This window comes from Oryza sativa, chromosome 7 (genome assembly GCF_034140825.1).
Source record: "Oryza sativa Japonica Group chromosome 7, ASM3414082v1".
Classification (NCBI taxonomy): domain Eukaryota; kingdom Viridiplantae; phylum Streptophyta; class Magnoliopsida; order Poales; family Poaceae; genus Oryza; species Oryza sativa.
This window is the reverse complement of record NC_089041.1, coordinates 7046535-7060525: the sequence shown is the minus strand read 5'-3', so window position 1 is coordinate 7060525 and position 13991 is coordinate 7046535. Positions and strand designations below refer to the sequence as shown.

The following is a 13991-nucleotide window of genomic DNA, read 5'->3' as shown; positions in this document are numbered from 1 at the left end:
GTTGGCTTGTATGTTGTGGCTTCTGTTGTTCCGTAGACTGTGGTGTGTGTTGATTGAGGTGGTCGTGTCCCCTCTCCTCGTAAGGGGCCTTGTATTTATACCCATAAGTGTCCCCTTATCCAAGTAGAACTAGGGAAACCAATATGGATACAATCCGAGTAGTCCTTGTCGTTTCCATGTAGAACTCTGGTTGTCTTTCCTTATCCGAAACTCCCTCCATATCCGATGTCAGTTTCCGTATAAGACATGGTATGTGGTGGGTCCTGCCGAGATGTAGTCGACTACTATTAGGTATGTGGTATCCATAACCCTGACAGTCTCATTGTCATGACTATATGAACACCTCTCTTTTCCCATGATGAATACAAGTTCAAATTTGGAGTTCTTAAATTATTTGCTAAGAAGCATGATAAAAAAATAAAGCATGGCAAAAACAATCCTAGAAGAGATGGAGTACAAGAAAAGATAAGAGAAAATCAATCCTATAAGAAATGAAGTACAAGAAAAGAAAAGATAAGTGCAGAACAACCCTAGTAGAAGAAAAGATATAGAAGAGCTGAAAAATAGCAGAAGTAAAAGAAAAGATGTATAAGAGCTGAAAAATAGAAATAAGTGCAGAACAACCCTAGTAGAAGAAAAGATATACAAGAGCTGAAAAATATAAACGGAGTGAAAATTATGTCAGAAGTGGGATTTGAACCCACGCCCTCGTTAGAGGACCAGAACTTGAGTCTGGCGCCTTAGACCACTCGGCCATCCTGACTTGATGTAATTACTTGAAATAATTTCATACAAATTTCGTATATTTTACGTGATTCGATTCTGCTTTCATGTCGATGACTCATTCAAGATCGAGCAGCCCTACTCACCTGTAAGGCTGTAAACAAAGAGAGTTGACAGAAACTTAACCTGAAAAAAGAACATATAAATAAGTAGTATCTGAACTCTGAAGTATCCATATTCTCCTATGAAACATTGGAGTCACCCCGAGACAGAGTGTGGTTGTGAATTTATGGACTACTCTATATTATGTTCGTCAAAGGTGAAAAATATGTGCTGAATAGATTGATCTTCATCTAGCTGAATATACGCCAAAGACATAATACTAATTTGGAAATGGGAGGCTTCAGGTCATTGAGATTTGCATTGCTGGATCAACCTACCGTGCCCTCTTCCTTGGCTGTTGGCCGTCTTCAGATCCCATAGAAAATGAGACGCTAGCTAGTTTATAGCATGTGTATTTTCTTAAGAAATAATACACTCAAAATAATTATTTAAAGGTTTTCTTAATTTTAAATTTGTAAAATTAAGCTAGACTAGTAAAATCATCCTAATTAGTGGTCTTATCATGCTGATCGGACTATTTAATTTGGATAAATGACTAAACCTGACATATATTGGTGAAAAAACGTGTTTTATTAATATTCAACACAATTGTCATAATCCTGCAAGTGATAGAGTTTGTATAATTAGTTGGAAATACATATCTAAAATAAATGTGTCTACAATTACCTATTTCTTTATGCTGGTTTCATTTAAAAATAAGGGACATTGACATGGTAAAGATACTGAATGCAACACAGCTGGTTAATTTCCGTTGTTTCAATGGTAGACAATCTACCAATCTTCATCAATCCAAATATACTCTTGACGACCTAGTTTTTGGAGGGGCTCATATAGATTTACGTAAGTAAGTGTACGCAGGTGTATATGAGCGTCTATATTTATTTTGTGCTTCACACATAAAATTTATAGCAAAATTATTATTATTACTTACCCATGTTCCAAAATAAATGAATTCCTAGCACACAGAAAATATAATGTGAGGAGAGAAAAACAAAAATGTTCCGAACAAATAGGAAAGTAGTGGTGAACTTATCGGTTAACATGGAATAAACCTATATGTCCATCTAATTTCATATTTTATTCTTTCTATTATATAGAAATTTAGATATTTTCTCGTCTGAAGTAAACTTATTGTAGATTGTATTTATCTGAAGACTTTCGATTGTTCTACCATCTAATTTCACATTTTATTCTTTCCATTATATAGAAATTTAGATATTTTCTCGTCTGAAGTAAACTTATTGTAGATTGTATTTATCTGAAGACTTTCGATTGTTCTAACACAATCATTGCTGCTACTCTATTATTTTTTATTTATTTTCACTATTTTTTTTAATTTTCTAGAAACGCATGATGCTAACGTGAAGTGACGACTTTCCCTCGTTCCGACTCTGTAGTGGATTAATTGTAATCCTATTGTTTTAGGGCCGGTTTGGATTGGATTCAAGCCAAAACGTGCCCTACCAAGATTTTGGGTAACATAAATAGTAAATGTGCTAGTTTGGATTGAAGCTAAATAGTTGGTAGTGCTCATGCTCAATTTAGCTATATTCTAAAATCTTCTTCACAACCCTACTAAAATTTGATTTTATATTGGTATCAAACCAAATATAGATTAGCTAATTTTGCCCTACCTAAAAATTGGTAGTGCCAAAATCTACTAATTAATTGGTAGGGTAGAGAAGCAAGAAGGCCCTTATTCTTTTTTTTCCTTTCTATAATGGCTCTGTACGTGCTACCTTCAGTACTTCACGTTGCCTTTTTTTTTTCCAGCGAACGGCTTATCGCGGGGGAAGCTGATGGGCCACTGACCGCGCGCAGCCTTATCCCCTATATACTATATACTAGTAGTATATTGTACTCCTCCTCATACTACTATACAATGTATTTGTATTTGTACACAGATATATATACTTTTAATATATACATACCAAGTCATTTTTTATGTATGAAAAATATATACACGTATACAAACTTTATATGCATACATATGCAAACTTTGTATATGCACGTATGCAAATTTTGTATACGTATGTACGTATGCAAAATTTGTATACATCGTATACAAAATTTGTATACATGTATAATATACAAAGTTTGTATATGTATGTATACATGTACAAACTTTGTATACGATATATACAATGTTTGTATACGACGTATGCAAAGTTTGTGTATATATGTAGAAACTTTGTATATGATGTATATAAACTTTGTACACGTATATATAGATTTAAAAACCGGAAAAACGTATATATATTAAAAAAACTGGAAGAAAACCCAAAGAAAAAAAAGAGAAAAAATGGAAAACCGCAAGGAAAAAACCCAAAAAAACCGCATGAAAAGAAAAAAAAAACCGAAAAAAGGGTATGTGGTGTGCTCTCCCACCGCCCTCCTCTCTCCGTGCACGCCACGTGGCTGCGCCGCGGGGGGTGGGGGGGGAGGGCGCGCGACTAACCGCTAGTTAGCGGTTTCGGCTTATCGTTGTGTGAGGAGGAGCCCATGCGCATGTACATATTGCGGAAAGGCCGTGGGACACCAGGGCGAGGCCCAAGGTCGCACGCCCTAGCTAGATGCAGGCCCACCCCGCATGTTTCTATTTTTCTCCGATCTCTCATGATGCGGATACTTCACCCATCACTTTAACACGTGGCAGTTTCTCAGAGAATTCAAACCAAATTCGTTGGGTGCCACGTGGCCCAATAGAAAACCAGATCACAGACCCTAAATTCGGTCTTAGAGATTTCTTGCCATGATACAGAAATCATTCGCCCAACCTTGACGCAGACACATGCTATGCTAGGATAGCCCGTCATCGCCGATGCTGGACCACGGATCGCCTAGAGAAGAGAGGATTGCCAAAGTAGAGTCTTGTCTTTTGTTTGCAAATCAAAAGCAGATTCAATGCAGCTTGGACAAAATTGTTGATTTCTCTAGTACCCCTCTGCTTCATATTATAAATCGCTTTAACTTTTTTTTCTTAATCAAACTTATAAAGTTTGACTAAGTTTATTAAAAACTAGCAATATCTATAATACTAAAGTAGTTTCATTAAATCTAGATTTGAATATGTTTTGATAATATATTATTCTTTAGGTAAGTTTACCATTCTTTAAAAGATACTAGGAGGTACCATATTTTCTGATGTGTAACTTTGGTACCTTCATGTACTATAGGTATAGGATACCAAAATTTTAAGTATAAAATTTAGGTACCTTGATATACTTTTCTCAATGACTGTAATATTTATTTTGTCTTGTGCATTGGAAATGTTTCTACGTTTTTCTATAAGCATGGTCAAAATTAAAGATGTTTAAGGTCCTATAATATGATATGGAGGGAGTAGCAAGGATGATCTTTTTGTTTGTTCAGTTGTAAAGGAACTTCCCTTTCTCACTTATGTGGAAATTAAACCAGCAAGAAAAGAATGCTATCACTTGTCACAGCTCTAATGATGATGCTGTAACATTGTAATCCAATCCTTCAATCAGCCTCCATACTAGTTATACAACTAGCTTACTACCACTGCTACACTATATAACTGACCAAAGTTTCTTCTCTGAATTCTGATCAAGACACTGAAGTCTGAACTACATACAGTGTACAGTCACCTAAACATGAATTCTGAACAACTTGATCCCTTGTAAGCTGCTTCTTCTAGGGACATATAAGCCATGTCGACGGATTCAAGCCATGTAATCTACAACAACCGAACAGCCCTAGTCACCTGTAAATTAAGAGAGTTGAGAGGCACTGAACATGGAAAAGAACATATAAATAAGTAGTATCTGAAGTATCATGTTCTCCTATGAAAAATTGTACTCTTTTCGAGACAGAGTGTGGTTGTGAGTTTGTGGACTACACTATATTGTGTTCATCAAATATGAAACATGTGCTGACTAGATTCATTTTCATCTAGCTGAATATGCGCCAAAGACATGCTACTAATTTGGAAATGGGAGGCTTCGGGTCATTGCGATTTGCGCAGCTTGATCAACCTACAGTGCCCTCTTCCTTGGCCGTCTCAAGTTTCCTTCCTTGCCATGACACAGAAAACCAGGGTTTACAGGGAAATAAATGGAGGGAAACAACAGGGTATACAACAATTCCAGGGTGACCTGGATGGAGCCTTGTTGAGGAATCTTTGCTCTCTGTTGTCATGTTGTTTTTTTATGATTCTTTTTGTTTGTGAAGTTGTAACCTAAACTTTGCGCCTTTTCCTTCTTAATGCAATATCGCACAACTCCCTTCAAGTTTTCTGTTTATAAAATTTGCAGCATCATTCTTGTCCCACAGATTCAGTCCAACTCACTGGTTACTTAAACCATTTCACTGAATCTGTTTATAAAAGAACTTTTCTTTCTCACATCTATGGAGTGAACACGGTCAGTCAGAACATACAAACAACAAGCAAACATGGTAAATTAACCAGCAAGAAAAAAATGTTATCACTTGTCACAGCTCTAATGATGATGCTGTTACATTGTAATCCAATCATTTAATCCGCCTCCATACTAGTTATACCACTAGCCTACTACCACTGCTACACTACATTCCTGACCAAGTTTCTTCTCTGAATTCAGAACAAGACACTCTGAAGTCTGAAGTACATACAGTGTACAGTCACCTAAACATAGAGAGCTCTGAATTCTGAACAATTTGATCCCCTGTAACTTGCTTCTTCAAGGGACATATAAACCTGACCACATTATGTACACAGCAATCACTCTTAGGCCTGAATGTCTGATGATAGATGCTGCCTGGCAATGCTGCCATTTGGCCTTCCATGCGTCAAGGTTTGTTTAAGCCATTAAATCTGCAATTGTTAAGCAGCTAAAAGTTTTTCTTTGCAAAATTCGTTGAGGACAATACCTTATAATAGAAAATAAAATATAATAACTATTTTACTAGTGCCTGAAACTTTTCAGATGAACAAAAAAACTCCTTTCGTATGACATAACGTATGTAATTCAGGTGTTTTCACGTTATGTTTGCCGCGTACAATGTTATTTCTCATACCAGATAGTTTCGAAGTCCAACGAAAGTTTTCTTCAAGGTATCCCTCGTCCTACCTATCTGATGGTGACAAGGTGGTCAAAACAAACTGTCCAAATCACCAAATTCAGCTCATTGACTGAAGAACAATATCACTTCTAGTCTCATATTCTCATGCTATTCACTCTTAAGTCATGTTGTAATCGGCAATATTCGAGCAGCCAAATTCATCTGTAAAGAGACTTGAGTCACTTGACAGACACTGACCTTGGAGAAAAAACATAGAGAAAATATAGGACTTTTACGGTACATTCTACTGCAAGTATATACTTGCAGTATATAAAAGGGTATGTTTGGTATTTGTTAAAAATCTGAAAATGGCTGTTTAGTCATTTGAAGTTAGGATTTATTTTTATCGGGAGTAATTTTCCACCGGTAGTAGAGATTTTTTGGTCGCACTTGCATCTGAAAATATTTATCAGCACTGTTAAGTTTTGGCATGCATAGCCATGATCCATCAATTTGATAGATGGTGACTAGTTAGTCCATACTTTTTTGCCAGACATATCAAGTTCTCAGTATCTACTATGTTGATTTCTCAGTTTATGATGGGATGATTTGCCAGTTTTATCAATCCCCGCACGGAGGCGGCACCAGGAGACAGTCATGCAAAATGAAAACGACTATGGCTATCAGTACAATTTCTCAATGGGGCTGGGGCTGGCGACCGGGCGAACGAGAGGCTGGGACGCGTCGTCGCCGACGGCACCGAGTTTGGCTCTGGCGCTTGGAGAGTTTTGGTTGTCGACGGCGGCGATAGCGCATGGAACGAAGGAAAGCTAACCTCTCGAGCGGATTTATCTCAAGCCGGATCTGACAAAAAAACGCGAAAATACAAAAATACCCTTTTTAATTTATACTGCAAACTAATTTAGAGAGAGATCAGATGAATCTGTACCGTTGGATCGTTTATACTGCAAGTATATACTTGCAGTATAGAGTACCGTAATCAGTTTGTGAGCTCTGATTCTGAGGTATCCATGTTTTCCTATGAAACATTAGGCTTGGACTACATATTAAGTTTATCAATATTGAAAGTTGTTAAGAGCATTATAGTCTTCTCCCATCTCTTTTACATATCATATATACCTATTTGGCCTAACTCAATATTGCAACAAGTTCGATCCTCAATTTCTCTCTTCTTTCAGTATTTGACAAAAGTGAAACAAGTGTTCCCTATATCCATGTTCATGATGAGTTATCTATTCGAAGACGTGCCGGAAATCCTAATTAATTTGGAAATGAGAGGCTTCGGGTCGTTACAGTGCCAGATCAACCTACAGTGCCCTCCTCCTTGGCCATCTCCAGCTTTCTGTTCTTGCCATGACAGAGAAATCCTTGGCCCCAATTTGTTGCAAATACTCGCAAGACTTGCAGTGGGTGTCGCTGTTACTGGACTGCATCATGCCTTGAGAAAAGAGAACTATCACCCCAGGGAACTGCATATGTGTGATCAAGTTACACAGAGAAACATTGATCACATTTGATGAAATTATCAGGGAACTGCGTTTTGTTCTGTATGATTGTGCTTTTGGTTAGCTATTTTGTTTGTTCAGTTGTGGCCAGACTCTGCACTTCTTCTTGATGGAATGAATGCGCACACACATCTTTCGCACATTCCCTAAAACATATGTGTGCACTTCTTGTTTTCTGTTATAATATTTACAGGTTACAGCACCAGTTGTTGTCCCACAAATGTGCTCAGCTCAAGCCCTATGTCCAAGTCATTGATTAGACCATCCCAATGAATTGAATCTCTTGTACTAAATGAAGTTCTCTTTCTCACCTGTGGAGTGGTCAGTCAATCAGAAAGAACAAGAAACTAGGGCTGTGTTTAGTTCCCTTCAAACTTCTAACTTTTTCGTGTAGGATCAAATCACAGTAACTAAGCCAACCAGAGGGGGAGTGAATGGTTGGTATACCCAAAAACTGAAAACTTTTAGCGGAAATAAAAGCTACCCTCAAATTCGACGGATCGCGGTCTGACCGAAGGTGTTGCGCTGGTCTGACCGCCTGATAAACGTCGGTCTGACCGATGTAGATTGATCGGTTGAACCACCGAGATCGCCTACTAGCTCCTGCCTTCGCTGCCGGTCTGACCGCCTCGTACCCGCCGGTCTGACCGCCGCAATGTTGCCGGTCTGACCGCCGGTGCGTTGCCGGTTAGACCGCCGAAACCCGGAGAACACAAATCGAAGAACTCTTAAAGTGGATGACGACTTTATTGATTCTCTCTGTGTTTACAAAGTGCACCAACAGCACTCCTTACAAAAATTTCGACTAAACTCGAAACCATAATTCAAAACTCAACTCAATTGCTCTCAAAAGCGATATCGGGAAGCCTCACGCTCCCCCTCTATTTATACCCGAGGTAGGCAGCCTAAAGCCACGAACCAAACTCATACTAGGAGTCCTAAACACCTTAGGAAACCCTTTAACACAAGAACCAAACTTTACATAACCAATTATACCAAATTTGGACTCCTTTCAAATTCGACTTCGCATCCCATATGCACACAATAACTCCATCGTATGCCATATGGAATCTTCACCAACCACGTGCATCAACTCTAGCCTAAGTATCCCGCATGATTTCTGACCACCACGGACGTCGTCTTATCCCCAAGCCGACTCCCGGTCCATCACCGCAAATACTCTCCCCGAGGCATCGAGTCACCTACACATGAAATAAACAAAGAAATCATATTCCGAGACCAAGCTATCTCCAACTTGACTCATTAGTAGCAAACAACAGTATTACATACGTATAGTATCCATCTAGAAGCCATAATCATGAAATAATCACGGATATCCAAACAAACAACCCGAAACCGAAACCGACACAGAGTCGGCCGGTTAGACCACGGGCTAGGCCAGTCTGACCGCGCGATACACGCCGGTCTGACCGGCAACACTTGCCCGGTCTGACCGGTCACATGAAATAACAGCAGTATCCTGTAGATTCACCAGTGAAATCCAATCATCTCCATAACCACTTCGTGAATAAATTCCAAATATCAAAACCAATAATCTCCGATGCCAATTGTTCATTACAAAATAATAATCAAAAACACTTTTGATTTTACATTTCGTCACATCAAATGTTTAGACACATGCATGAAGCATTAAATGTAGAGGAAAAAAATCAATTGCACAGTTTCCATGTAAATTGCGAGACAAATCTTTTGAGCCTAATTACGCCATGATTTGACAATGTGGTGCTAAAGTAAACATTTGCTAATGAGGGATTAATTAGGCTTAATAGATTCGTCTCGCTGTTTACAGACGGAATCTGTAATTTGTAATTGTTTTGTTATTAGTCTACGTTTAATACTTCAAATGTGTGTCCGTATACGTCAAATTTTTTTTTGCCAGAATAACTAAACACGGCCTAGGTAAACTTGAAAGAAAATACTGTTCTCACAGGTCTAATGATGATGATTCCATTGGAATCCAATCCTCCCGATTCTTTTCTGATTAAGATATATATTTTATCTCGGTTTCCGTTACCACACTTTTCAAACCACTAAACGGTACATTTTGCACGAAAACTTTCTATATAGGAATTGCTTTAAAATATCAGATAAATCTATTTTCAAGTTTAGAATAATTAAAACTTAATTAATCATACGCTATTGGTTTTCTTGTTTTATTATGTGAACTCAAATAGGGTAAAGTACTAACAGAAGTTTTTTTTTCCCTTTTTCTGAACAAGGCTGACCAAATTATGTAGCCCGCAATCTATTGCTCGATACTCCCTCCTTACTCATAAAAGAAGTTGTTTAGGGCAATGTTTAAGTCAAACCTTCGGAATATAAATCATGAATAACTCTCAAGTTGTTGAGTTTAAAAATATAAAAATTATATGAATATATTTGTCTTGAAAAATACTTTCATAAAAATATACATTTATCACTTTTCAATAAATATTTTTATAGAAAAAAAAATCAAAGTTGTGTTTTGGAGACCGTGTCGCTTTTCAAAATGACTTTCTTTACTAGTACCGAGGGAGTACATGCTTTGGCTTCCCTGAAAGGCGAAGGGCTGCTCTTGACCTCAATTCTGCATCAATTTTTACCATATATCAAGGTTTGTTTAACCCATCAAATCTGCTCTCATTAAGCAGACATCTTGGCTTAGCACATTAATATTTATATAACATACTGTATATAATAACCAGTTACTAGTTTCTGAATCCTTTTTTTAGATGAGCACAGAATCTATGTTCGTCAGGCAGCGTTTGTCATGTTCCTTCATGGATGAAAGCTGTGTAACGTCATCTTTGTCGCGTACAATTTTATTTCTCAAATTGTCATGCCAGATACTTTCAAAGTCCAATAGAAAATTTCTACAGGGTATCGATCGTCCTGCCCGTCTGATGGTGACAAGGTGGTCAAAAGAAACTGCCCAAATCACAAGATTTCACTGCTAGTCTCATGCTCTCATGGTATGATCACTCGTCTTCTTTAAATGCACAACAATCCGTGTCAAATCATCAAAAGCAAGGAACTCAAGCAATGGCAAATTAAGGAGGGATGTGTTTAGCACTCAGTTAATCGTCTGACATACAATTCTTACCGCATGGTAAACCAGAAAAAAGAAACAAAGAATTTTGTGAATTGACACAGCTTGTACTTCAGTTCAGATACTATGGCCTGCTTGGACTTTGTTCACAAAATTCTTTGTTTCTTTTTTTTCCGGATTGTCACAGTTCAGATACTATATTCACAAATGTATCTAACTTAAGTACTCATGTTCTCTGATGAACATTGGACTTTGTTCCTGAGAAAGAGTGAGGTTGTGAGTTTATGAGCTATATTATGTTCATCAAGGGTGAAACATATGCTTGCTCCATGTTTTCTGTTTATAAAATTTGCAGCATCATTCTTGCCCCACAGATGAGCTCAACTCAATTCCTATATCCAAGTCATGGATTAAACCATCTCACTGAACCTCTCTTTCTCACTTCAACAGAGAAGAACACATGGTAAGCCAGAAATGTATAAAGAGGGTAATCACTTGTCACTCCTCTAATGATATGACTGCATCGTAATCTAATCCTTTAATCAGCCAACATACTAGTTATACCACTGCTACACTACACTTTGTAACTAACTAAAGGTTTCTTCTCGGAATTCTGCACAAGACACTCTGGATTCTGATTGTCTGAACAACATACAGTGTACATTCCCCTAAACACAGAGAGCTCTGAAATCTTAACCACTTGATCCCCTACAAACTTTCTTCTTCAAAGGACAAATGAACCTGACCAAAAAGTCTGTTTAAGCCATTAAATCTGCAAATCTTAAAGCAGCCAATATTTTTCTTTAGCAAAATTGGTTGAGGACAAAACCATAAATAAATAAATACAGTATAACCAATTTAGGCTGTGTTTAGTTCAAGCCAAAGTTTGGATTTTGGTTGAAATTGAAGATGATGTGACTGAAAAGTTGTGTGTGTATGACAGATTGATGTGATGGGAAAAATAGGAAGTTTGGATGAAAAGTTTGGATCTAAACACACCCTTACTAGCGTCTGAAGCTCGGATGAACATTTGACTTTGTTCGTCACACATAGCATCGTCATGGATGAAGTCTGTGTTCACGTCATCTTTGGCGCGTAGAATTTAATATCACAAATCATCATACCTGATATTTTCAGAGACTAATAAAAAATTTCTTCAGAGTATCGCCTTGACCTACCTATCTGATGGTGACAAGGTGGTCAAAAGAAGTGGCCCAAAGCACCAAATTCAGCTCATTGACTGAAGAAGGACATCACTGCTAGTCTCAACTTGTATCAAATCCTTGTTAAATCATCGAATGAAAAGAACATAAGCAATGCCAATTCAAGGATGGATGTGCATTTATCCACAAATCTTGAGCACAACATGGTGAACTTGATCCAGGAAATAAAAAAAAAAAGAATTGTCACTTGACACAGCTCTGATGAATCTGTGATGATGAGTAACACTCAGTATACTACATTAATTAGAATCAAATCATTAATCAAATCTCCAATCTGGAGTAACACTGCTAAACTAGAAACTAACCTGCATATCATACTGCTCATAAGCCACTAATCCTTAACCATCTCTGAATTCTGAACTTGCCTGAGAACTCTGAATACTGAACATGTCTGAAAACTCTGAATTTATATACAGTGGTGCAGTCACAGAGAGAGAGAGAGAGAGAGAGAGAGAGAGAGCTCAGAAGAATGGCGCGCCGAGCGGCTCCGTCTTCGCCGCCGGCGGCGGCGCGAGCATGGAGAGGTCGTCGGCCTGCAGCAGCGAGCCGAGGCCCTGGAGGTCGTCGAGGCTCATCCCCATGAGCCAGTCGTCGTCGCGCGCCTCCTCCTTGGGCAGCAGGGCGTCGTCGAACGACGCCGCCGGCAGCGAGTAGTCCATCTCCGGGAACGCGTCGCTGTCGACGACCTCCGACTCCGGCGTCCGCGTCTCCCCCCACGACTGCGCCGCCGCCATGGCCTCCTCCTCCTCCTTCCTGCTCTGCATCTTCTCCCACTCGTTCTTCTTGTTGTACAGCCGGCACAGCACCCAGTCATCCAGCCTGAGCGCGCCCGCGCCCGCGGCGGCGGCGGCGCCGCCCTTCTTGGCGAGGCGGTACTCGTGCATGATCCACTCCGTCTTGACGCCGCGGGGGGGCTTGCCGTGGTAGAACACGAGCGCCTTCTTGATCCCGGCCGTCCTGCCGTTGTGCAGCACGGGCTTGTCGGCGCCGGTGGCCTTCCAGTAGCCCGAGGCGGCGGCGCGGTTGGGGCGGGAGCCGTTGGGGTACTTGCGGTCGCGCGGGGTGAAGAAGTACCACTCGCGGCGGCCGAAGAGGGCGCGGTGGGGGAGGTCCCATGGGTCGTGGCGGTAGAGGTCGAGCTCGGCGATGATGGGGACCGGGGCGGCGCGGCCCGCGGCGCGCGGGCAGAGGTAGTGCGCCACCAGCTCCTCGTCGGTGGGGTGGAAGCGGAAGCCCGGCGGGAGGTTCAGGTCCGCCTCCGCGTCGCGCACTCGCCGCTTCGCCGCCGCCATGGACACGAGGTGTTCGATCTTGGGACTTGAGGGAATGAGGGTGGTGGGTTGTTGGATGTGAGTGGCGGCGGGGGTGGGAGGGAGATATATATAGAGGGAGGTGGGAATGGAGAAGATTCGTGGGAAGGAGAGGGGGGGTCGAGGTGGATATGGGGAGGGTGGAGGAGGAGGAAGAAGCACTGCAGCGGCATATTCGGTCGTCTGTCTGTCCTCTGTCGGTTACTCGGTTGATGTTCATCTGCTTTTTTTTTACCTTTAATTTTAAAAGTTAACCGTTCTAAAATTTGTTTTAAAAATCTAAACCTTTTTACAATGTTAGCCTGCTTACGCGTGGCAAAATAATACCGTCACACTCACAAAGCCCGCAATGGTTGTGATAGTTTTGTCATGTCACGGTGACATAGCAGGACAATATTGTCACGCCAGCTAGGGGTGAAAGCGGTCACGGAAATTACCGATCGACCGGATGTCGTTTTCGTTTAAGGGGTACTGTTTCCGACCGTATCGATTTTGGCTATTTTTAAATTGAGTAAAGTCCATCACCGGTCCCTAAACTTGTACTGCTGTGTCATCCCGGTCCCTAAACTCGCAAATCGACCGTTCAGGTCCTCAAACTTGTTCTACTGTGTCATCCCGGTCCCTAAACTTGCAGATCACTCGTTTAGGTTCTCCAACTTGTTCAGTTGTGTCACCCCGGTCTCTAAACTTGGATTTGAATATCATCTGGGTCAAATAGGACGGTCTAAAGACTTTATATTTAAAAATAATTCATAACTTGTTCATATGAACTCTAATGAAGACAAACTTTATATCAAACTTGTAGCCCTCGACGCGATCTACAACTTTGTAGTTGAATTTTTTTTATTTTAAGTCATTTTTTTGTCCCAAAATGTAATTTTAAAATTAAAATTTAAAAATCTATAAACATGCAACAATATTTTGGGACCCTAAACAGTTTTAATTCAAAAAATTTTCAACTACAAAGTTGTAGGTTGCGTCGAGGGCTACAATTTTGATATAAAGTTTGTCTTCATTAGAGTTCACATGAAAA

The 13991-nt window shown here is 40.0% G+C and overlaps 1 protein-coding gene and 1 non-coding gene across 2 annotated transcripts; both read right to left on the bottom strand.

Annotated features, from left to right (window-relative positions):
* Window positions 1–679: 679 nt before the first annotated feature.
* On the bottom strand, window positions 680–763 carry TRNAL-CAA (transfer RNA leucine (anticodon CAA)). The gene has a single exon. It is a non-coding gene; the product is annotated as a tRNA-Leu (tRNA).
* A 10923-nt stretch (window positions 764–11686) lies between these two features.
* Window positions 11687–12999, bottom strand: LOC4342753 (NAC domain-containing protein 67-like). The gene has a single exon (NM_001422065.1). It carries the CDS (start codon window positions 12938–12940, stop codon window positions 12110–12112), a length of 831 nt encoding a protein of 276 aa, NP_001408994.1. The 5' UTR covers window positions 12941–12999; the 3' UTR covers window positions 11687–12109.
* Between the last annotated feature and the right edge of the window lie 992 nt (window positions 13000–13991).